The sequence below is a fragment of the Xiphias gladius genome, chromosome 15, assembly GCF_016859285.1.
Source record: "Xiphias gladius isolate SHS-SW01 ecotype Sanya breed wild chromosome 15, ASM1685928v1, whole genome shotgun sequence".
Lineage (NCBI taxonomy): Eukaryota > Metazoa > Chordata > Actinopteri > Istiophoriformes > Xiphiidae > Xiphias > Xiphias gladius.
Window position 1 is genome coordinate 13,427,887 of NC_053414.1, and position 26,630 is coordinate 13,454,516.

Sequence of the window (26,630 nt, forward strand, 5' to 3'; positions counted from 1 at the left end):
ATGTAAGCCTGTGAAATTAATGACCTAATATCTGCAATGAGAAAGCTCGTTTTAAAGGCATAATCCTCTCTCTGTTTCTTGGGAAGACAAGAGCAACTGAATCAATGAAGGTTTAGGCTCTGGGAAATTATAACTGCATACACACGCATGTACGTAGACACACACGCACAAACACACACACACACTCACACACACACACACACACACGCAGTTAGCTTCAGGAAAACACACACACAAACACAACTTTATTGTATATAGTATAGTATATATATATATATATATCTTGTATACCGACCCACTGCAAGAGAGGTTGTATTTTTGTTCGATTACACAAACGAAAGACACCCTTTGACAATGAGTACTGTTGAACTTGTATTAACGGTCTTTCTTTAAGCTGAAAGGAACTGATTAAATTCACATCCACACAGCCTCATTTGCTCTGTGAAACAAAAAGCAGTGCATGACATTTGGCAGTTCTTAAAAGTAGCCATCAGTTACTGTGTTTAAATCCACAGGCCAAATACGAGGGGAAACTGTACCTGTACTTTACACAGAAAACACATGTTGAAAGGGTGATCTCTAATTTTATGGTAATATGCGCCAGCTCTTGAATTGTAGACTTTAGGATTCACAGATTGTGTAGAAGACTTTTTTTCTGTTTGAGGGCTAATTTATTTAGGGTTGTGCAACTTGTGCGTATGTATCCCTTACCAAGCTTATTGCCTACAATGCCAGAAAGAGAAAGGCTCTTTTGCATTCACCAACGTGACCACCCACACACACACACACACACACACACACACACACACACACACACACACACACACACACACACACACACACACACACACACACACACACACACACACACACACACACACACACTCACACACACACACACACACACGCAGTTAGCTTCAGGAAAACACACACACAAACACAACTTTATTGTATATAGTATAGTATATATATATATATATATCTTGTATACCGACCCACTGCAAGAGAGGTTGTATTTTTGTTCGATTACACAAACGAAAGACACCCTTTGACAATGAGTACTGTTGAACTTGTATTAACGGTCTTTCTTTAAGGTGAAAGGAACTGATTAAATTCACATCCACACAGCCTCATTTGCTCTGTGAAACAAAAAGCATTGCATGACATTTGGCAGTTCTTAAAAGTAGCCATCAGTTACTGTGTTTAAATCCACAGGCCAAATACGAGGGGAAACTGTACCTGTACTTTACACAGAAAACACATGTTGAAAGGGTGATCTCTAATTTTATGGTAATATGCGCCAGCTCTTGAATTGTAGACTTTTAGGATTCACAGATTGTGTAGAAGACTTTTTTTCTGTTTGAGGGCTAATTTATTTAGGGTTGTGCAACTTGTGCGTATATATCCCTTACCAAGCTTATTGCCTACAATGCCAGAAAGAGAAAGGCTCTTTTGCATTCACCAACGTGACCACCCACACACACACACACACACACACACACACACACACACACACACACACACACACACACACACACACACACACACACACACACACACACACACACACACACAGTAGACACACTCGAACAGTAAGAAGTAAAAATTAAAATGTCATTACTTAGCTGGAATGAAGGAGCTCAAAAAGACAGAGGAGACAGGGAAAAGGAGAAAAAGAGAGACCAAAATGGTTCTTAATTCTTTCATTATCCAAATGAAAGAAAATCACATCAATGCATCAGGACAAGGCCATGCATCTGTCTCAAAATTAACTCAAAAATTACGTGAATGCAGGGGCTCAGTTTGGTGATAGCTCGCAGCCGTCAAGAGGCTTTTGATTCCATTTGGAGGAAAGCCCTCTGAGGGCAGCCTGGTCTGGCGCCAGCTGACCTTCTTTATCTGACCTCTGACCTCTGTAGTGGCTCGGGAACTGGGCTGATAGCTGATTTGTTGGCTCGCTAAATAACCCAGGGAAAGAGAGAGAGACGGAGAGATTGTGTTCTACGAAATCTTGTTTTCACTGAACTTCTCAGTACTTGGTATGTTCATGACTATTTCATGCTGTTTGGATGACTTGTCAACAGTGTTGCAGCCTTGCAGCACACTGACCCTGCACTCATGTGATGTGCGTGCCATCACTGTGTCTTTACACCATGTTTTAGTATCCATAGGAGGCCACAACAGCCGAGGAAAATAGGAAGTATAGGGTGGTAGGGGGCATGTAGAGGACAATCATTAGACTGCACAGAAGGAGGGATGAGAAGAGGCAGCTGGGTGTGAGAAGAAGAGAGCTGGAACTTCAGCGGTCCCTGAGCATCTGGCAACACGTCGCAGGGAGCCACGGTCCCTGTCATTAATAGTGATGAAATCATTTAAGCCATCAGGACTAAACGAGCCAGTTAAGAGACACTCAGCGCTACACTTCTGTCTTCAGACGGAGCGGCATCGCATGTGTGCGCTGCTGGCAATGGCACACAGAGAGTGGGAAATAAATGTGTGCGTATGTGGAAGCTGACAGGGTGTAGGAAGTACATGAATTATATACACTTACATGTACAGTGTGTGTTTTTTTACTCAGCTGTGTTTGTGATGAACCCAAGACTGAATTTAAGGGGGGCTCCAGTGTACGTGTGGGGTAAAAGTTGTGCCACTAAAAAAAAGATTTTAAATTGTGTTTTGAATTAGAATTTTATGTTCTGAATGGGAATTGTATGTTCTAAACTTGTATGTGCATTATTGAAACTGAACGCTGTGATTTGCATCTGAATTTTGAAAGCTTTTATAAAATGCTCAAATTTCTAAGTATCAAATTTGCTCGCATATGTTATAGTAATACAGTAGATATTCAAGTACTACGCAAGCCAAAATTTCAAAATCAACTTGCAGAATGCTTTTAGTTTGTGGCAACATCTGGCAACCAGGAATGGTAGAACACCGGGCAACATTTAGATATTGATATACAGTAATTGTAAAAGCAGTAGAAGACGAAGATTTCCTTAAATAATAAGTAAGGATATTAACTTACACAATTCAACACAATAACTAAAAATGAAACACAAACTCAACAAGCACTGAAGTTCAAATTCAGAACACATTGTTTACACTTATTTGGTTTATGCCACAACTCTTACACCTTGCGGTGCTTTTAGCGGAAAACTGCGTATCTTGGTTAAATGGAGACATGTTATGTTGACATGGGTACGACAGAGCTGAAGAACATTATAAGCTCACCACTAATTGAGCAGAATGGTAAATGTGGCCCTTTTTATATCAAGTTCCAGCCTCAGCAGCAGCCCTGTTCAACAAAAAACAGGTCAATTATCTAGTTATCCAGGCACTACCTGTAAATAAACTCTGTGTTCTCCACTGCATGTGCATTATGTCAGTGAATATCTGATTTTTTTTTTTTTTTTTTTGACACCACAGTGAGAGGAGTTGTGTCTGTATGATACAAGTTGGTGGAATCAAGCAACAAACTGTATTATTGGTGTGGCACAATTTACAAGAGATGTGCCATCATTAGAGCTGGAGACCCAAACCACTGGCTAAATCTGCCATGAAATACTAGACTGTTGCAATAAAACCTGAGCATCTGCACCAAACTGGAAACAGATGAAACCTGTCAAGGATACATTGAGCTTTTTTTCCCCCTTCCTTGTTCCCTATGAGGCTGCCGCTCTTCTCTGGATGAGTGGTGAGAATAGCGATTTTGTGTATAATTACTTGTGTTGGTGTGCGTGCACAATGCACAGCATATGCCGAATATGTGTGTGTATAAGAGTGTGCACACTGGCGTACCCTTGTCGGCCTTTGTGTGTATCATGTTATGGCCTACACAAGGACTGAGGCCACAAAGGAAATCCATTGCCAACAACAGCACAGCTACTGGCAAGGAGCCATACCACCCCAGAGGCTTATGGGATAGGGTTTACAACCAGAGATGGAGTGTAGGAGGCCGAGATCTGTAAGGGTCACCCTATGTTCTACTGTATATAGTGTCCATTTATTCCTCAGAACACTGTCAAATGCCTTCCTAGAATTCCATATTTCTCACATTTCTCAATAATGACTTTGTTTTTATCTTGTACATGTGGACATAAAAAGCAAAGCGCAGCCTATAGGTTGCTCTGCACTCGCGGTACAAATCAGGCTATTAATACCAAGCATTACACTGATGTAGAGCAGAGTAGCAGAGATTTATAGACTACATTAGGAGTCAGACGAGAACATTATGGTGCTTATTGTGAATTAGGGCATGGGCTCTCTGCCTTGTTTGCTCCTGGGGAGAGGTCGTGATATCCCGTTACTTCTTCAAACCCCTCACTCAGTGGGGACAAGTGTGCTTTTTCCATCTCAGTCCCAGACAACTTATTTCCAGTGTGTTGGCTTTTGGTTATATAATGATATTTGATCATTGGAAGGCCATGCTGAATGGCTGGTTACACTATACAGATGTACAATGGTGATTGGTTTATTAGCCTTATAAAAATAATGATGTGGTGTGTTTGCCTCTTTGGCAAAGCCGACTAAAGTAACTGTAAGATGATGGGGTTATGTGTCTTTCTTATTCTCTGGTGGCTTAGTTAGATGATGTGTTATATTTGTGGTAGTTCATCTGAGTCAGTGCTAATAGTCTACATACATTTTCTGGTGACATAATGTAGAATTTGAACCCAGAGCCAGAAACCAGCACGCTTACCGCTAAGCTAGCCTCACTCCCTCTCCTTTGTCTTGTCATCCTTTTCTTCCCCTTCTCTCCAGTGAGCATCAGTGCTGCCTTTTTGTCAGTGGCGGTGCCGTCTATTGACAGAGCAGTACATTCTAGACATATCTGGGGGATTAAGTTGCAAATTTAAGCAATGGGAAAATCAATGGGTTCTTCTTTTAATTCATGAGAAAGGCTGTCACAGTGAAAAAACAGTAGGGAGATGTGGCTGTCTAGATCACATTCATCCAGGAAGAAGCAGAGTAGGAGGAGGAGAGCACAAGTACAGCATCCTTTAAATCTCTCCATCACATGGGGGCAAGGCTGACATTGACTCACAAGAGATAAAACCACTAGAGAAAAAATATATCCTTTGTTTCCACCTTTATCAGTGCCATTTGTTTGACTGGTCATTCATAGACCTACTGCTGAAACTTTGAATGTGATCGAGCTTTCATTTTGCTTTATCAGAAAGCAACGAACTGTGGGAGCAGGAGCCGGAGTGTGTTTCTTGTCCTTTAAATCCATGTAGCAACACTAGTTCTCAGCAGTGTTGGGAGAGGCTGCAGCAAAGGACTTTCAGCCAATAAAAACAGGTATCTGCCTTCACAGATGTATAATTTTACCCTTGCCAGGGCTTTTTTCACGTAAAGCTGAGAAGTCACCCAACCCTTTTGTTTTCATCTGCAAAGATTTCAATCACAGATCTCTCTATTTTTGATACAACAAACTTCATTTGTTTAAACTTTTGCCACTAGAAAGTAAAAGTACAACAAGCTATTGCAGAAAAAAAATGAACATTGCTTTCTTAGACACAAGTCACTTAATTCTTGAAAATCAGACATTTCTGGCGAACATTCAGTAAAGTCATCAGAGTGCTGTGTTTTATGACTCCTCTAAACAAGTATCATTCGTACCCAGGTTACACTCTGTTCCTGTGTATCCCCTGCTGACTTCAGGGAATTTGATTTTTTTTTTTTAACAAACAGCTCAATATCTAATTCATTAAAGTGGCTGTTTTATTTGATGCATTTTCCTTACTCCAGCTGAACCACGGGAGCAAGCCAGGGGATGAGGGGAGATGGCCCTGTTGATGGACGTGCAGTTGCACACACACAAAGTGTGCCGAGTGTGTGCCTGCATGTGTCCCTTGGAGAGACTTGGGGGCTCCGGTCGATTGTGGCTCCTCTCCACAGGGGCTGAGAGTGGGAGTTTTACTCTGTTTGACTGCTGAAGGACGGGAGCTGTAATTGGCCTTGCACACACTCTCCCTCGTTATTAGAGGCAGGCCAAGAGGCAGACTTAACAATCGGTGTGGGGCGCACTGCCAGGGCTTTCTCTTTTTCTGTGAGCGTCTATCTGGCAGTGAAAAAAGCATATGGAGGCATGTTAGGCTTTAGTGCCGTATTACAAATGTCGCCCATGGCTCCGCTTTGTGTGTGTATGTATCCTCTGCTCTCTGTAATTAGCATGTCTCTCATTTAGCACTCCTTTGTGGTCCTCTCCGATCAACTGTCTGATCTCTGCATAGATTACACTCGCTACACAGACACACGCTTCTCTCTCCAACACCAAAAACACGGCGCAACAGATACAAGAGACTCAGTTCATCTTGAGAAATAATAGAAACATGCATTGCATTATATAAAAAACAGGGAATCTGATATACAATATTGAGAGGCCCTGACGAGAACATGACGAAAGGTGTAGTAAAGTGAAACAGAAGGCCTTGTTGAAATATGAAGGGGTCAGAACAAGAGTGGAAGGGGCTCCCTTGTGGAGGCCTTTGGGGTTGGTGGGGGGGTGTCAGGTGCATGAGCAGCACTCTGTGCTGGCCAGTGTTGTTGTTACACCAAGAGCAGCGCCACAAGTCCGAAAGTATTGATTTCCCGCCTTGTCGAGAGGCAGGGAACTGTCATGTGGAGAGCACTGACCTTGGTACGCACACTAAGACAACTATTCCCCCTGGCCCCCCATGGCACAGAGAAGACAGAAGAGAGGAGCAGATGCAAGACACGGCAGCAGCAAGCAACAAACAACAACATGCTACAGAGTCTCCTGAGACGGGGGTGGGGGTGGAGGCAGGATAGGAGAAGAGACGAGGTGAGCATGAGAGTAAGAAAGGAAGAAAAAGAGAGGAGGGAGAGAGAAAGAGAGAGAGAGAGTGAGAGGGAAAGAGCGAGCGAGAGGAGAGCTAACAGTCAAAGCCAGGGCCAGTTCCCCTGAGCTGTCAGTGGGCAGCCCAGTGTCTGGTTATCACGCTGTTTGAAATGACAATGGCTTGACTTGTATTTTCCTCCAGAGACCCAACTCAGATCTATAAGCCGGGAGTTGGGGGGGGTTTGGCTTGAAAAGCAGAGAAAAGAAAAGGCTGGTCAGAAAAACAGATGATAGGAGAGGGAGGTAGGAAATAGTACAAGAGGACGCCTGACAAAAAGAAAAGTGGAGTAAGAGATTGACTCCTTCTGTCTCTGTATCACTGCTGCAGTTTCAGCCTTTGAGATCTACAGAGAGAGACAGAGAGGAAGGAAGAGAAAGAGAGCAAGAGCAGCAGCAGCAGCAGCTCAAGTGAAATGTTTTTCATGTGGAAGCTCCATCAGGATTTGACAACAAAAAGGGCTCCTTGTCACCTGCAGCTACACGGCAGGGCTCATCCCCAGTCACTGCGGAGCGCAGCGCAGTGCAGAGAAACCGACAGAGAAAACACAGCCTACAAAGAGCTCTCCCCGGGTTAGATCAGGGTGACAGACACTTAAGAGACCCAGCTTTAGTCACACATCTCTTGCCTCAGATCAGGGTATTTTGCTAACAAGCTCAGCATAAAGTTCCCTCTCTTGTACACTGAAGCTTATGAATAAAGGCCACTTTTTCATCATGAAGAGTTCTGTGTAGAGTTGTGAGGGAATCTATTCACAAAGTCTCTTTTTTGGGGGAATCTGAAAGAAGTGGAGTCCTAATTGAATTAGCTGGCTTATTAGTGTTTGACATTGTAAGCTTGGCTATAAGTAAGGAAGTGGGGACTTGGGAAGTGGATTTAAAGAGCAGTGTTGGTTTTGGTTCTAATTTTACACTCTCCTGACACACATTATTCCCCTTAGCTGCAGTTAGGCCCAGATATGGTAATGCTAATAATATGTGTGCAAGGGGGTTTAAGTGGCTCTCTCACTTCAATAGCCCGGCCTGGGAAATGCAGTTGTCTATAAACCCAGTGGCTACAGCCTTGTCAATGGTGCGTACTCATTATTTATGTATAAAGCAGAAATAGTGGAATAGGTGGGATTTTAAAAAGATTAATAAACAATAGAAAGGGTGTCATTGGACGAAAAACAAAGATACTGAGTTATTGTTCCATTTGGGGATAAGAACATGCAACCTTCTTCAGCCTCCTGCCACCTTTGTCTGTTCACAATCCTCTTATTTCAACATGTCTTGAAGGAAAAAACGCACTAAGCACACCTTTGGCTACAATACTGTTTAGCAGCCTTGATACTGATTTTTGCTTCTGTTAGTCTGCCTTAATTTGGTCAAATGTAACTGCTAATTACACTGGCTTTCATTATCTTAGTGTGTTAAATCCAAGGGCTTTACCAGTATTATCTTCACTCACCGAAAGAAAGAAAGAGCCTTTGATCAAGATTAACAACGTATACTCTCCTTCAGTCTGTGCAAAGACACACACGCACATACACTTGCATGCGTGCACATACTGCACAAACTTAATGAATCTGTTTCATCTCTTTTCATGACTTTCTCGCTGTGTGTTGTCGATATTTCCCTCCACATGCCCTGAGAACACAATTTCTAAAATGTACAACTCCATGTTTTCGGAGTAGTGTATTAAATAATAACACACACTACCACTGAAACGTTATTAATCAACTTTTCAGTCAAACGTAGTCTGTTCTTGATGCATTTATCATCCTACCTGGTCAGTAAAGTGTTAAAAGTGACTGGGGCAGTGGTTAACAACTTAATCTTTTGCCTCATGTTGATTTTCTGCTTCCTCTGGGAGTACAAAAGGAACCTTGTGGCTTTTACCACATCACCATGAGTGCTCCGACCATTTAAAAACACAAAAACACAAACATTGGCATTTATTGCACCACCCCAAAAATATATTGGGACAACTGGCAGCAAACAAATGAATAAATGTAAGCCTCTACAATTAGCCTTCGCTCTCGGTGGATGCATAATGGATCTCGCTACACAAAACGATTATGTGCCACTTGAGATAATGACAGATTGTTCTAAAAGGAGCTACTTCACCCACTCAGTCAGCTCTCTTTGGGGGTATCACGTCGTTTTTAACTGTGCTGGAAAGGGACATGCCAGTGAAGCCTGTGGCCCCTCAGCCTCCCAAGGTGCCAGAGGGCGTAATGCTAAAGAATGCCCCAGCTGACACATGATAAACTTGGGGACAGGTGACCAAAGTGAAGCAGTCCATTCTCTGCATTCCAGATAAGCTTGCCAGTAATGACATGCCAACAAAGACTCTACATGTCACTTTTACATCTTTTAAATCTCATCTTTTGAACCGAGAAAGCAGGTCAACACTCGCACTGGCGTCAACAGCTATGATGACAACAAGGGAGCAAAAAGGTTACACATTTTGACAATATAATGGCAGCTCTTTTTTTCTCTGTCTCTCGCTCTGAAATTGCTTCACTGTAATAAAGTCAAATTTGCCGCGTCTTCAAAGGCTATCAAATATGGGTTTTGAGCGCAAATGCAGGTATATTACACTAAAACTTTCATGCCAGGGGTTGGCGTTTGAAAGTTGCATGCAAATACATTGTGACGGTAAAATCCAAAGCAAAGAAGAAAACACTAGGTCCATCAAATGGTTATTTAGGATCAGACCTGGAACTGTTTTTTATAGAAAGAAAAAATAGAAAATTTTAATTTAATAAAAAATTAAACTATATGGTTATCTGTAATTTATGTTCATTAAAAACAAATTTGGCAAATTCTGCCTGGCAAACACTGCAACAACAGAAGGCCAGTATGAGTTTTGTTTTGATGACAAAAAACCTCATACTGGTTGTGTGAATCAGCCAGTTTCTTTATTTAAAGTGTAGTGTCAGTTATAAAGACCTGTTCAGAGGCAGCAGGTGCTTTAAAATAGAGAGTGAGGAAGGGAGAGGAATAAAGAGGGAGAGACTAAGAGATTGGTGTATTTGTTTGGGAACATAATCACATCAGCACACAACAAAACTGCATTTCTTTTCATTTCCATCCTAGTTTGTCTGTGTGTGTGTTTGCCCTGGTCTTGTATCTATCCCACATATTCCCCACTGCCCATGGCATACTGGAAATGCCTGGTTAAGTGCTGTTCTGACATTAGCTGAGTGTGGTCACAGCATTTGGCCTGGGGACAAATGCTGGAAAGGCGCTATAAATATGGATGCCACCCACCCTTCCTCTTTTCTCCCGCTCTCCCTTGGCCCCCTGATGAGTATGCATGTGTCTGTGTGCGTTTGTGTCTGGGTGGCACGCTGTTTGCTCTGTCACATCATGTCCCCACTGTTTGTTTACTCACACTGACAGAGATACACTCGTTTGCCGTCGGTGCTCACCACCTACGTCTACTAACCAAGTGACAAAGAGCTCGCTTATGCTCCGGCTCCTCCTGTACGTAATGCATCCGCCAATGCCAGGCAGCTAGCTAGCGCCGCCGCCCCAGATGTCTGAACTATTTCATAGGCTGATGAATCTGTTAGCCTGCATGTCATTTTCAGTTTGCCTGTGTGTGAGTGTGTTAGGGAGTGTCATTGTCACCTGCTGTTACATCGGAGCGCATCGCACTCGGAGAGCTCAGTGCTGCGTGTAAATGATGCCAGCCAGGCCGTCCGTCCTCTTGTGTGCCTACCTCTGCCCCTGGCGCTGTGGCGGCCCTGTGGGTTCCCCGTGGCTGCACTGATGCCAGCACGTGCGGAGCTGCAGGGAGGGTCCCCGTGGGGAGGAAGCGGGCCATTAGCACAGTCCTTGCCTGAACGTTTTACTCCACTTCAGTACACATCACAGAGGGCCGCCCTCTCACTAACTAGCTAACATATGCTAATTAGCCTGGCGACAGAGCCAGTTTCTCCCTGCTTATTTGTAGCTCCAGAGCAAAGCTGGCTGGGAGGACGTAGCCAGGGACTGACGCTGCTTCATTAAGTTTTCTTTTATGCACTTCAGATAAATGTGGAATGTACTGCAGCAGCTCTGTGTTTTAGAGTAGTCTGAAAATTATGAACAATGGGACAGGAGTGACTCCCTATTTAATACAATTTTGGTAGTGAAAAGCAGGTCAGAGTTCAGTCTTATCTGAAAACGGGGATGGCTGACTGACAACTCACAGCTCTGAACAGGCACCTAACATAAATAAAGCCGTGCTCTCTAACTTGCCTTACCTTGTAGATTAGTATGGGGTGCAGTCTGCTCTACGACCAACTCGCCTTTCCTGCAACGTCTTCATTTTCTGGAAACAAGAACAACCACAGCCTTAATGAAACTTAATGATGATAGTCATAACACAACAATAATCCAGTGGTCTGGAAAACTAATCAATGCGTCTTCTCTCCTTCCCCTAATGACCTGTGAAAACAAAGCAATAAAAAGGCGGCGTGTGTTTATTTTGGCCAAAGCAACAGGCTGATAAGAGCGGCTGGCTGATTAGCGCCAAGCAAAGCCAAGACGGTCACAAAGATTAGGCCACTACACAAAGCTAATGTCGCCACATGAGGTGAAGGTGCGTGTGTGTGTGTGCTTCAGGAACTCTCCTCTCGATGGAAATTTTGCTGGCCCATTTACTAAAATGTATTCATTCTACCACAGAAGGCTTGTTATCTATGTGTTAAATAGATGAGAATTTCCTGTTTGATGTCCATACACTATAATTTTCCTGTTACTGTAACTCCAGTCAGCGGTGTAAGTTGCTCATCCCAGTAGTGCAATGATAAACACATGTTTCCCTTGTCTTCTGTGTGAAGTGTCTGACTGCTGTAGCTCTCATTTTAGCATGCCTCTTGTCTGTTGGTCTCTGGTTGATTCCTCAAAGATTCTTGCCCTTCACCACAAATCGCTGAGGTGAGCTGTGTGCAGCTTTGGGAGACACATGTGCCCCCCAAGTGGTGCAAAAAGCACTGTCCCTTAGTTTCATCTTTTCCCTTTTCAGTCAGAAATACAAACTGTGGGGATTTTTTTTTTAAAATAAGTTTGTGATTTCCATAGTTTCTTTTACAGTATGATGGAAAGTGTTGGTGAGTGCTTTTAATTAGTTAAGTAAAGATAGGGGCAAGAAGGAAAAATAATATTTTGCTTTCACAATGTGGAGGGAATTTAAAAAAAACAAAAAAGGAGAAAAGGAAAAAAAGAGATTGTCATGTGTGTCAGTGCACTTGTGAACACGCACACACACACACGCACACAAACGCACGCACACACACACACACGCACACACACACACACACACACACACACACACACACACACACACACACACACACACACACACACACACACACACACACACACACACTTTCCTTTTCCACTTTTGATGAGCAGCTGTAATATTCTTTTTCAACACATTATACAGTATATTATCTGCATCTGGCCGCTGATAGAAATAAAAACTAGTCAGTACACAATTTACAGCATTGGAAATCATGCAATGTACATGTGTTACACAAACACACAGAGGAAAAGACCACCTTTAAATCGTTCTCCAGGGTCCAAAGCAAATACATGTCATGCATACTATATTAGAACACACAGAGCTTCTGAAATTCCCAGAATTAAAATGATTAAACAAGCTCTGTAATAAATGTATTTCTTATTCCCTGGTCAGATCATATGAATACCTAAACATACACACACTTCATATGACAACATGGGAGATCCGTGTCAGGTGGATTACATGGAATGATGGGGTGATGCGTCTTTTTTTCCTGCTTGCTGGAGAGCCTGGTGTCCTGATTAAAAATTTCAGCTCCACTGCCTTTCTAATTAATTAGTGAGGCCACTCAGAGGAGCGCTGTGGACCAATTAGTCTCTAGCAAGCCGTTGATGCCTATCGCTACAGCATCACTGTACAGCTGTCGCTCCCCGCTCCGAGGACGACTGGGGATTGACCCTCAGGTGCTCACACAGGTTCAAACAGCGGCGTGCGTGCATGCAGACTGTATGCATACACGCAGCATAATAATGTATGCATACACGCAGCATAATAATAAGAGCAATAATAGCAGAAAAAGAAGAGATACTAAACGTGCCTGCTCTGACACGCTTAACACAGGATCTTAAAAATATTTCTTAGATGACCTCACAACTATGAGAAATGGATGTTTTAAGTCTGGATTAAATAGAAACAGCCCTTGTAATGCCCCGCAGTGTCTGTTGTTGTTGATCTAAAGCAAACTGTCAAAGGAGTTTGGCTGCAAAACTGTACAGAGACACTGCTGGAACAGTTAGTTGAACATTCAATCACCTCTGACATTTCAATAATTGTTTAGATAATTTATCAAATTAAAATACAAAATATTTTCTGGTTGCAGCCTCTGCAACTTTCCCTTTTTAATATATTGAAATTTTTTGGATTTTTGACTGCTGCTCAGACAATACTTGACAAAATCATTGGTCGCAGCAGTAATTTGAGACAGTAATAATACTGCAATTTTCAATTGTTCTGCGTCAACTAAAAATTACACCTCTTGTCAAAGATACTGTAACGCAATGCAGCTGGAAAACACAAATATAGGTCTAAAGGGAACAAAGACATAGCTAAGACCAACAGGTTAGGTCCTTCTGTTTGCAGTGTTGAGATAACTGTGGGGTAAGGACTTACATGACTGTAATACTATGAATTTGATTCAATATCCTAACCTACAGTACTTAACATTGCTAACACCATGGCTTTGAAAGTGAGCTAGGACAAAAGCCACCTGAAGAAGGTAGCCCTCTTTCACGCTTCTCTCGTCTACACATGAACAACAAAAGCAGCCGAAATAAGATGGGGCTGTTTCTCAGTTCTGATGCTGAATTCACCCTGAAAGCTGACCACAGGGCTGGGTGGGGAGCAGTTGGGGTGGTGGTGGTTGGGGTTGGGGCAGGGGGTGTCTGCATTTCTTTGGAGGGGTTGCAGAGTTTGCTGACTTTGTGAGAACGGACTAGTTGTAAGACAGAGGAAGCTAATTTCCACTTCAAGGGGTCGTCTGAAACATGGCATCAGCAGGCCTATCTGTTAGCTCGCACGTGTGTGTGCGCACTAATGTATGTACGTGCATGTATACACACTCACACACACACATCATCTGATCATCTCACATTCACATATACTCTTAATGTCTCCCCATCGCCTCCTCTTCCGCAGTCTAATGTTTATTCGTACTTGAGGAAAATGCGCTGATACAGTTTTTCTTCAAGACTGAAAAACAGCCAAAAGCCAAAAAAAAAATGAGGAACTTCAAAAGCCCCCTATGGTGGTGGATACACATTAATGAACACATCACACATTTCACACTCACAAACACACACGTAATGTCCTGCAAATAATTCACTTTCTCTTACAAGTTTAATTACAAAGTGGACTATGGATTGGCATGTTTGAGCATAAAAAATGTGTGTGTGGGTGTGCTTGTACAGCACAGATACACACTAGCATGAGTCACTTTGCAAGCACAGACAGTCAATACCATAGTGGCTGATTAGTATGAGAAGAGGGGATGAATATTGGAGAAGAACTCTCAAGAGCCACCCATGAAACATGGAGAGGATGTCAAAGCATTTTGTTCCCATCTCGTTCATTAGATTTAACTCAGGCTAGTGGATGTTGAGAGTGTTTTTAAGTGCACTCACAATCAGACACATACACACACACAAAGACAAAAAAGGTACAGACTGAACACAGCACTGTTGGAAACAGTTGTAGTTATTAGATTGGCGTGTCTGATATTTTGTCGACATAAGTAATTAATTTAGCCTTTCCATTGGGAAAGTCCAAAGAGCCCAATTAACATGGCTAATATTGCTGCATCGTGTAAAAACATCATTTTTTTTAATACAGTGGGAATATTCAAATGACTTGCCTTCATTATTCAAATGTATAAGCAAAGTCATCACTGGGGAAAGAGACAAGATGGGATTCACACTCACAGGAACACGAAAATGATAATCAATCTTTTATTTCTGCAAAGCAATCAAACAGCATACATGCTTTTCCTTTATCTTGGATTTTCTTATTTGTGTCATCTGCAATTTTAGGGTTTCTGATATTTATTCTCATTATTTTAGACAAGACATTTTAAAGGCTTATTTTTATGGATAATATATTGCCTAATTGCCATGTTGCACTTATTGTTGGTAATTATTTCATATAAAAAAAAAAAACATATTTGGATATCTAGGCAGTATGTTTGCACAAGCCTAAAAGCAGTTTGGTATTTGATTGAAATTACAGAGTAAGTCAAGGCTTTATAGAAAGAGAATTTTTGACTTTTACACTTGGTCCAGTACACATGCTCAGACGAGAAGCCAGGCCAAGACTCGCTCAGTTGCCAAATCCCACGGCTTTGTAAGAGACACGCTGCAGAAATTGAATCAGACAAATAATAGTCTTAATTTAGAGAGTGAAAATGTAAAGGTCAGAGGCAGGAGTGAAGGACGTTTTATAGTTTATTCGAATCTGTTTTTATAGATTGCTATTGTGGTACTGTGTTTTCTGTTTTCACGGCTCATTCAGGTATTTGTTTTCTAGCGAACTCAGAGGGCCCCACTACTGCAAGGCCCGGGCTTTTGGCTCTACTCTCCCACTCGTATAGCTATAACAAAGTCAATATTACAAAGAGGTAACACATGTCGAGGTATGCTTCAGGCCTGCCCTGGTGCTCTGATCCTGGATTGGGACACACACACACACACACACACACACACACACACACACACACACACACACACACACACACACACACACACACACACACACACACACACACACACTGTATTAGGGAATGCATGCCTTCAACGGTAGGCTGCCTACCTCCATGAAGAAAAATGTAGCCCAATCGTTTTTCTTCTCTTTGCAAATTTGTTCTCCTGTTAAAGCCGGTATTTTGGCTTTCACACATGTGAAATTGTTCATATATGTGTGTGATGGTGTGTGTGTGAGCTTCTCTTGCTACTCAGTACTTGTTGGTGTCTGTGCGTTCACATAAATTTTGAGTGCGTATGTGTGTGTGTGTGTGTGTGTGTGTGTGTGTATGTGTGTGTATGTGAGGGCCAGTTTGTTTTGTTTTTCCCTTACTTCAGCACATCTGAGAGAGCTTTTCTGGAACTCCTGAGCCCTGTCCAAACAAAGATGGCCGAGTGTGAGGGATGGAGGGGAGGTGGATCAGGGCGTGCATGCACGTGTGTGTCTGTGTGTCTATGCGTGTGTGTGTTTGTGATTTTTCAAGTAAGCTGGGACCAGAAGGGCCTTGCGAAAAAACCGAGAGGAGGGAGGGAAAACCGAGCCCCTGAGAAAGGCAGCTGGAAACATGGAGACTTGCGGTCTTTCTCTCCCCCACTTCTCCTCCTCCTCTTCACCCCCCACCTCTCTCTCCCTGGTCCAGCTGCACTCAGATGTGTCTGCCTGGTCCCCCCCGAATTCCCCCCTCCCCACCCCTGCGCTCCCAAGCTCAATGCCACTGCCAAGGAGAGAGAGAAAGAGGGAGAGTGAGAGAGAGAGTGTCGCAGCTGGTAATACTTACTGGCCATTTTACCGTGGTAAAGGCATGAGATTCATTAGCCCAGGGCCGCGTGTTTTGTGCTGAGTACCGGCCGTGTTATTGTTAGGATGTGGTAAAATTATAAATATGGAGGGGTGAGGGGGGTTTGGGGGTGTAGGAATCTAAGTGGATGGGGTGGAGAGGAGAGAGTGTGAGGTGGTGGGGGAGGAGGAAGAGGAGAAACATGCCACTCATTAACTCATCTGCCACAGTCTTGTTTCTCATGATTGGGTGGCAATATAAAAGTCTGTCACAATTTGTCAAAGTTAATGACTCAATGGCACACCAGCACTCAAGGGCTGGAAGACACGCCAACATATGTCGAATTAGTCAATAGCTTTATAATTGCAGAAATAAGGACTCCAGCTTTAGCCAAATGAAGCGGACTAAGAGGGTCCTGAGAGGGAATTTGCAATTTGGCCAGGTCGATTGCAGAACGGCAGTCATCAAGGCTTGGCGTTGCTTTCCACATGCAATTGTAAAACTCTTTCTTTTGCTTTCTTTCCTCCCTCCTGCCCACCTGTTTGAGCTATGTCTGTGTCTTCTTTGTGACCTGTGACTGGATCAGTGTCTAGCCTCCACTTCAGCCCCTCTATCTGTGAACTTTGTAAGACTGATAAAGACTAAAACAGCCAGATGGACTTTCCTTTGGTCTGCCTGCTCCCTCCCTCTCTCGCATTCCCACCACACACACACACACACACACACACACACACACACACACACACACACACACACACACACACACACACACACACGTACACGTATACTTGGAGTCAAGACATTCCTCACTTCTCTCCCTCATTGTGTGGCTTTGGGAGTGACACACTTGTCATTGCAGTAATGTAGCCATTGGTTAAATACTCTCTCTGTTTCTCCCTCCCCTCTCTATCTGTATCTCTTGTCTTGTGTCCTATTTCTCTGTGTCATCTGCTGACTGAGACTGTAAATACTAATGGACGATGAAGCTTTTTCTTGGAGTGTTGTTACTAAAGTGGGAACTACAAAACTGAATCAGGAGCATTCTTCTCACTATGCTGGCTGAGGTAAATGATTGCACAAATCTGTAAATAACAACAATATGTGCACTGACTTTTCTGTCTTCTTGTTGCTCCTCCACTTTTGGTCTTTTTTTTTTTTTATAGTCGCAAAAAATAAGTAAAATGCAAGTGGATGGAGCACTTGGTTGAAAGTAATCTGAATAGAGCAGTTATTCCTGGTTCAGCATAGTTTATACATAGTTTTGTATTTCCACAGCTGTTGGGTGTGCAGGCCCAGGTGTTTACAAGTAAACCGCCATGCTGACACACTGTTTGAACAAATCTCTGAGGAAAGAAACAAATATTATTGCCCAGTCGTGTGTCTTGAAAACCAGCCAATCTGTCTACAGTAGTGTTCGGTTTAGTTGAAAAAACACATATACATAATTTGGAGATTGCTTACACACAATTAGTGCAGGCTTTTTTACATTAAAAATGGTCAAAGAAAATAAAGAGCTATTGGCAAGATTAAATCTAGGAGCTCTTCCAGGATTTCTCTGGCTGGGAGCTAGTTTGAGTAGGGGAATTCACTGTGTGTGAGTGTCGGTGTTTGTGTGTGTGTGTGTGTGTGCGCATGTTTGCATGACAGGGAATGTGGGAGAGTGTGTGGGCGCTTGTATGTGTGTAGTTCAGGAGGTAGAGTCCCACCCTGTAGACTAGTGTGATGACTAAATGTCAATTTGGGGTAGTCTCGGCAGTGCTGGCCTCCTGTCGTCAAGCTGCTGTCAAGCCTGCATGGCGCTTTTTTGTGTGTGTGTGTGTGTGTGTGTGTGAGTGAGAGTGTGTGTGTGTGTGTGTGTGTGTGTGTGTGTGTGTGTGTGTGTGACCCATCGCCCACGCCAACCAATGATCGCAGTGGAGATGTCCCCTCACAGAGTGGGGTCGGTAATATGTCTGGGCTCTGACTAATACTTTCTGTTTGTGTTAGGGTGCAGATGGGGAGGGAATTAAAGAGCTCACAATGTTGGTCATCTTCTCTCCTGTCTCTCTATTTCCAACTAATTCGACCCCCCTCCACAACTCTTCTCTTTTTTTTCTGTTCCCTTTCCTTTTACTTCCTCTCTCATTTCTGTTTTCTCTCTTTTCTGCTCCGTCACCTAAACATGTGTCTGGTCGCAGTGTGTGGTCATGTCACTCCCTCCCGTCTCCAGACGGTAACCCTGCGTGTTGTTGCATTGTGGGCCATCACTTTGATATTTGCATTTGGCAGGGCCAATCACTGGGCCAGCGAGTCCAGGTGTCAAATCTGACAGCAAGTTGTCCTTATCTGGCGTGGGTCGCTCCCTCTGATAGGCTGAAGGTCAGAGCAGATCTAGTATTTCTTGATGACAATGGCCTCTTTTATTTTTGATCCTTTCCTTTCCACACAATGACCAGAGATAAGGAAGCATATCTCTGAATGATTTAAAGAGTGATTTCTGGGTTTTATCTTATTTTTATTTCATTCATCAAGCAAAACTAAACATTTGCTGTTTTAAACCTAATGCACAGCATTTCTCTTCCCCCTTCCTACTTCCCCTCATCGACTTTCCTCTGCCTCCTCCACCTTTACTGCAGCATCTCCTCCCCACCTTTCTGATACACCAGCTTGCCTGACTCCCCCCTCTGCTCCCATCCTACACTCACTTCTCTAACTTTTCACCAACTTTCCCCTTCGTTCTCTCTTTTTCTCGCCCTCTATCACTCCCTGCCTCCACCAGCACCCCTCTTTGAACCTGGCCTTGTGTCTGTGGACCCAGAAGTCTGTCACTGGGCAGATGGTTTGATCTCTGGCTGGGGAAATGCTTTGAGGAGAGCTGAGAGGGGCCAGGTGCCTGGACTGGGGGTCTCTGCCTGTACCTGCTGTCTACACAAAAGATGGGAGAAACTGCTACTCCCTTGATGCTTAGGTATTTGAACTGACAGTGCAGTCCCCATTGATAACGGTGTGGTACAGCTCTCCGTCTATATATGCTGCACTGGCTGAGAGAATGGCATATGATAGGGAGATCACAGGGTTGTGTTTCTGGTCCAGTATTGGGATATTACGCTCCCTCTCCCTCTCTGTTTCACAATATCAAAGCCAGCTGGGTCCTTTATCCGTCCACTTCATAAACAAGCATGACTGTCCTGAAGTACACGCACAGCTATTAATCATGTGAGTGAGCCAGACTGAAAGTTTCGTCATTGATCTGATCTGAAATTTTTGGGGTGGTGCTCATGATGGGGATATCAACTCTGTGACTGTGTCAAAACACACAGAAGAATTAGGTATGTTGGAATCAGAAACTTTACCCAGTTGTTTGCGTGTTTGATTCTGGACTTATCACATGGGTGTTGTGTGTATATGTGAAGTTTTGCAGAGCATGAGTCATATGTGACAGCTGAAAAACACAAAAAGACGGGACTGGACCCCTGGTCGAGGCTGGAACCGGACGTCATCCGAAATGAGAATTGATCGGGGATATCATCACTCACAGTTTAGTTGTTTAGATTGTTTAGATTTCAGATTTATGTTCCTGGTTAGTGATTGTCACTGATGATGACTGTATTGTAATTTAATCACTAGCGGATAGCAGTTCACATTTTGCAACAGTATTCACAAAAAGTCTAAGAAATGATTTAACATAAGAGACGGCGTCATAAAGGGCCGGGAACTGTATCTCTCAACAGTAATCTGATTACTTTTAAACCAGGCTTGGTGCTTTTTCCACTTCATCTGACACTTCCATTTACAGGCTTGACCAAATTATGACCCCTTTAGACTTTGGGTCAGCAGGATATAACGCTGCTACACCAAAGCAGGTGAAAGCAAAGTGCAACAAGACTGAGAGGCACTGCCAAACAGCTGAAACTTGTGTTTCGCTTTTTGACAGACACAATATTTGTCATAGAAGAATGAAGTTCAGTTCTTTGTTAAATGTTTATTTAGTTTGCTCACTTCATTTCCAACCTTCATTTTCAAATATGGCCCTTTTCAAATTCGAACTAAGTAGTTTACAGTATGTTACTAACATGACTTTGAAAAGGGCTAAATCTAAAAACTATAATAGCTTTTTGTTCACATTTGTTAAAAATCGAGAGACATTTACTGATTGACAATAACTCTTAAAATCTGTCAAGTCACAAAGAGCATTAATTGAGAGTGTGTGCAAATAACAACCTTGGCTGCTTCCATTTGTTTGACTTGAAGAAAGGAGAAAAAAGAAAGGAAGAAAAGAGAAGGGTCTCAGGTCTCCACATGAGTACATGAAAACACATGCTTCTCTTCTCCTTCTGTAATCCACCAGGGACTCACGCCCCATTTGGTTCCCATTAGCATAGCTCTGGTCGCTCTGCCCCGTGTCAAAGCCCAGACGCACAGCTGCCCAAAGGACAGGGACCTCTGGCTCTGTGACTGCCAGGCGCTGGGCCCCAAACCAGAACTGACATGGAGGACGGGCTTTACACTGTGGGGATTTCAGAGCAAGACACCAGTCTTTTCTGTCAACTACAGCTTTCCCCTGTACAGTGTAACAGTGTTTTAAGCTTAAGTCAGTGCACACATTATTTATCATTGTTTATTTTGTACCACTTTGTGAGGCAAGAAAGCTCTGTTTCAATCCAGATCCAATGTATAAAATCAAACAAGCAAAAATTAGCCTCGGCATGAGGTATTTGCTCCCCTGTATTTTGTGGCATGCCATGTCTGACTACAAAGACTTTCTTTATTCAGCGTGTTTTATTTGTCACCTGTTTCCAATATGGACATTGTGAAGTCCTGATCTATCAGACGGAGCCCGGGCCTGCTTTATGACACGCAAAGCTGCTGTGCCTCTTTTCCTTCACACGTTGGCTGCACATTTCTGGCAGGAAATTGACAGCATTTCAGCAGCTAACTCATGGATGAGATAATATCTTGTGGGTGGAAGAGAGGACAAGATGCTCCCAGTGTTTTACAATGACCCTAAGCAGAGACAAATTTAAATCTGAAGCTGCTGCTGCAAAGACAAGGCGCACACATGCACACAGATGCGCACATACACACAGGGTTTTCATTTAAATCTCGGCTTTGCTTAACTCACCAAACAAGAAATGTGGTCTGTGGCTGTGTGTTGAACATGGTAAAGGTTTCAATTAAAGGAGGAGGAACAATACCCACCCTGCATCCAGCAGCTGTCTGGGTTGGCTTTCCATTGTACGCTGTCTAGAGAGGATACAGAGAGGCTGAAAAGGACTAGGCAACTGGTGTTTTAGTGGTGTTTTCTGTGGCATATAGTTACAACGTCAACTGTAAAAAAAATGACGGGGTAGCAATACAGTTGTACAGGATATTAGTTTAGGATCACCATCCGTTCTGTGGTTTCATAGGACTTGTAAAGGCGAATTCAGTGCATTTGCTGACCTCTATGTATGCCTCTTGGTTTAGTGTTGGACTGACTCGCATGCAATGGCATTGATTCCGGGGCCATGTAGCCTGTCTTTCCCAGTCAGTCTGTTTGAAATCCTCTTGGAACTGACTACAAGAGTCCAGGCTGAAGCCATCTTTTTCGGCAGCTCTTCTTTCCTGCAGTTTTTAAGTCCATCTGTCCCACTAACAGTCTTTTAATTGAGAGTCCTCCCCGGTCTGATGCTGGCCATTGCTGACTGTCAGTGTTTATACAATTGGGCTGGGACAGGGACTGAGAGCCAAGCATAACATCCATGAAACATCAAGCCTCGAGCTAAACAAAACCCAGCAGTGAGACACACACACTTGAGCCAGATAAGGGATGAAAATGATGCTTTCTGAACGCAGCTAGGTTGTTGACCATAGAGGCAACACGGCGGCTGTAAAAGAGTGTTGACTGTTGTCTGGGTCTAATTGCTATGGCATTGTGGGATTTGCTTCACTTGCTAACAGCTTTCACTTTCTAGCTGCTCATTTTTCTAGTTATTTACAAAGCCTCACATACACACTTGCTCACGCACACCCTAATGTCCTTTTCCTCACCGTCGTCCTCTTTAGTTGTGAGCCAAAGAGGAAACCCTGGCGAGACGCTAGCACAGTGACTAATGCTGTGTATCTGGCCGGGCCGCAGATAACACAGCCTCCTCCCTCGGCCTGCTGTGACAAATATGTGCGAGTGCAGCGGTGGGATCTGGGCCCAAGCTTGTCCCTTATCCAGCCCACGCCAGACACAGGTTAAACCACGGCCAAATGCAACCCAGATACTCACTGGCCAGAGGCACAGAATTTTGAGTACGTGAGAGTCATGACAAGTCTTTATGATTTTGTCGTTCTTATTTCCTCTGACAAGCCACACACGTAGACAAACTCAGATCCTTGATGATCTTGTTTGTGATGGCCATCTATGACACATCCGTCTGCTCCTTCTCTTAAAAATTCTGTAATCAGTCTGTAATCTCTCATTTTATTGTGTATGATCAGTTTTGATTCCACCATATCTCAAACATCTCTTCTGCTACCCTTCTCTTACACATCCCTGAGTTAATGTTGAACAATGCACAAATTAATCCCAAGAAATAACAGGCGCAGTCCGTCCCCTCCCTTCCCCTTTCTCCCGTCAGTGCCTCTTCAGTTGAGGGGGTTTGCTGCTTTAATGCTTCTTAATGCTGCTGTCTGCTTAATGGGCCTGATATGAGGGGTGCTGCTAGCCAGTGTAATAAGTCAGTGATTAGAGGGCGCCTTGTCACAGCAGCAGCCCTGCAGACAGTGGCACACTTTAATTGCCGTATTAGACGCCCCTTAACTATTTTGTCAGCTGTCAGACGCCAGCTCGTAAACAACAGAGTTGCATTTGATATTTCCATTTGTTTTTTTTTTTTTTTACATCTGCTTCTGTTAGTGCTGCCGCACAGAGAGGTAATTAGAAAAGGTTTGTGTTGTGTGACATGACTGTGCTAAATCTGGATACTCTCAGCATTTGCAAAATCTTTATGCAATTTGAGTTACATAAAAAGCAAATTTTTCTGTGGCAAAAAATCTGACATGGAAGTCACTTAAAAATTGTACATTAAAGTGGAGTGACAGACAAAGAAGCGGACAAAAGGGTGCAAGATGATTAGGGCAGAAATTATTAGGGAAGTGTTTGGCATTTTTGCCTAGAAAAAGGCTTAAATGATTAATCAGTTACCAAAATTGCTGCTGATTAAGTTTCCATTAATCAACTAATAAATTAATCAACTTATTTTTTACAGCTCTAACCATGGTTGAATTTTTTGAGAGCAGTGCAACAGCTGTTTTCTTCATTTTACTGTTACTTTAAATAACATACAGAAAATAACAATGCATTAAATGAGAGAAGAATATATTAAAGATGCATCTTTAACCATAAATTTATATGTGCCTAATAAGATTTTAGGCCAAGTTGTGGGTATCTTAAATCATGACAACACCAAAAACTGCACGTGGATGTGAAAAACTACATTATAAAACAACTTTATGAATACAGATGACGCTTCAAAGACACACTGTTATGTCAGAGAAACACACTGTTCCTAAAGCGACTTAACTTATTTCTGTTAAAGTTACCTCAGGAGAGTGGGGCATAAGTGTCCTTGAGGGAAGGAACACTGAACTCATCTACTGCACGTTGCCCTGGATAAGAACGTCAACTCAGTGCATAGCGTATGTACACTCCAACTGACACATGGCGTATAATCCTCACACTCTGTGAGGATTGCTGAGCCCGCACCTGGAGAGCTTAAAAAATGGTGTGAAGTCAAATAATCTCTGTCTCCTGTCTCATTCGGTGTCAAACAGTGAGGTGACATGGTTAGAAGTGGTGTAATTTTGTGTTTAATCTCGGATTAGCCCATGTTCACTTTGACACCTCCAGTTACTAATCTGGTTTACAACACCTTAGGGCGAGCGAGGGGGGGGATCCTGATAGATTTTATGGTCCCTTAGTAGATTATGAATGAGCTGACTTTTACATCCTGAATTACAGGACATTGGTGTGATCTAAGACTAGACTAGATATTGTTGTTTGCTGCTTTTAAACACCAGAATGTGCACTTGGGTCAATAGCAGCAGGTTTGGTGTGTGTGCATAAGTAAAAACCAGAAACACTCTGCTGTTGCTGATTGTGCATCAACCTCATCTGTGTGACGGAAAGGCTAATGTGTGCTGTTAATCCTTTTCTATCTGGAAGTGCTGACTGACTGTTTTAAATATTGTGAAATATATGTTGTTGGTCCAGACATGGACTCCAACCTACGACCCTTTGTGTGCACGTCTGTGTCACATTATTGTCGCACCATTGCCTTGTAAGAACAGTGACACAATAAGAGATAGCATGTTTAGTGCAGATTGTAAATACATAAAGGTTTGGGCTCTGATAACTTGGGCTTTTTGCTGTGAGGACAAGCAGTTACTGTGTCATTCCTCTTCTTGTCTCGGAAAGACACCCACGTGTATCGCTACAGATTGTGCCTTCACTTTTTGATCCGACAAGTTTCTTCAGTACTGGATCATTAGGAATTTTCCTGTCAAAAGAAATGGGCAGGTACTCTCAGCAGTCACCTTGTACACTGCACACCCAATTTCCTCCCTCACGCATTCCTGAAATGTTTTGCTCTGTAATTTTAATGATTACAGATTTTTTTTTTCTTTTGAAGCCTAAGGAATTAACACATAGGAAAAACCCTCATTCATTCAGCACTGACTCAGCACCGTATGTGCCAAATGTAAAATACATTATCCCTTATAGTGCAGAATTGGTTTTTATTATGCCGGGTTATTAACTCATTGTTTTTCTGTTCTAACATGAGCAGCCAACATACTTAGATTACATGTTAGATTACATGATTTTAAGTTAATACAAAATTGGATTAAAAAAACAAAGATAAGTCTGTTTTATGAGTGAAAGGTTTCCAATATTTACTTTCCATGAGCAAGGTCTGCTGCACTAGTCCTCCTACAGCTTCAGTTTGGTTTGCAAAAGTGTTACTATCTTTATTCATCAATTCATCTTGATAATGTAAAAAAATCTTATAAACAAAGGGCTGCCAATGCTTATTAAGATTCATGATTCTAGTTTCTTTTTCTCTTCTTTACACTCTATGTACTCTGACTTCTTGTTTCTCTATGTCAGTGTGAAATTTACGGGTTGCAGCTGCTGCACTTATTTGGGTGATGGAGCTGTATTCATTTGTGTGGATTTCTGTGAATATCATACATTTTTTCCATGCTGCAAAATCTCTTTATTGTTTGACCAATGTGAATCATCTTCACCGAATCAAATGACTTCCTGCAAAATGTACCTGAATTTTTGTTAGACTTTTTAACAGCCCTTTATGCAGGCGTAAGCCGCAGCATACAATGCATTGTGCTGTACTGAGTTGCCCTTGTCAGGTCTGGACACTTAACCTCTCACTACTAAAAGCTTTCCGGGGTCAGACTAAGTGCAGCTCCAGTGTTGAGTAATGGAGCCTCAGTCAAAACAAGTTACATTTCTATGTTTTCAGGAAGGGAAGTCCTTTGTCGGTTCACATGAACTCAGGGAAATTACAGTATAGAGAGGCAGATTCACACACTGGAATGAAATAGTAGTTAGGAAATTTGTGGGCAGAGAGTTATTCTTTGTGGCACTGGCTGCAACTGCGGATATGTTTTGTATTACACTGTTGTCACATTTTTAAGGAAGAGTAGAGACAAAATCCTAGTTAGTGCAGTATGGATGAACTTTGACTTTAGGGCTTTGCTGTTCTGCAACATTCTGTATAATAATCTGTCTGACTGCTTCTTCCTTGTATTTATGTCTGCCAAACCGATAACTGCTTTTTAGTTCTCAGCTCGTGCACTCGCTTTTCACACACTCATATCTCCTTCGTACCAGAGCTGTGATTGACATGGATTTCTCTCTTTTTCTGTTCTGTTTCTGCAGGCCATTCGCTGCACACTGGTGAACTGCACATGTGAGTGTTTCCAGCCTGGCAAGATTCACTTACGAACATGTGACCACTGCAAACATGGCTGGGTAGCTCATGGTAAGAAAATCTTTCTGTTAGGATGACGCTTGTATCTAAATATGGCATAGATCCATATGAACTTTGTTTCTGACCCTCAAAACTGCTTCTTCTTGGTGTGGAGTGAAGAGAGGTCCTGACCTACATATTTGTACTCTCAACTTTGTATCGTGAATTAACACAGATGCCAGCAGCATGAATGCATCTCAA

At 42.8% G+C, this 26,630-nt stretch overlaps 1 protein-coding gene across 5 annotated transcripts in view; it reads left to right on the top strand.

Annotated features, from left to right (window-relative positions):
* The window catches only part of bnc2 (basonuclin 2), a 174,886-nt gene that overhangs the window by 98,661 nt on the left and 49,595 nt on the right, over positions 1–26,630 (top strand). For all 5 annotated transcript variants that reach the window (XM_040145226.1, XM_040145228.1, XM_040145225.1 and 2 more), the window contains one exon: positions 26,339–26,441. In XM_040145226.1, the coding sequence (XP_040001160.1) occupies positions 26,339–26,441 (103 nt within the window). The remainder of the gene's footprint in view (positions 1–26,338; positions 26,442–26,630) is intronic.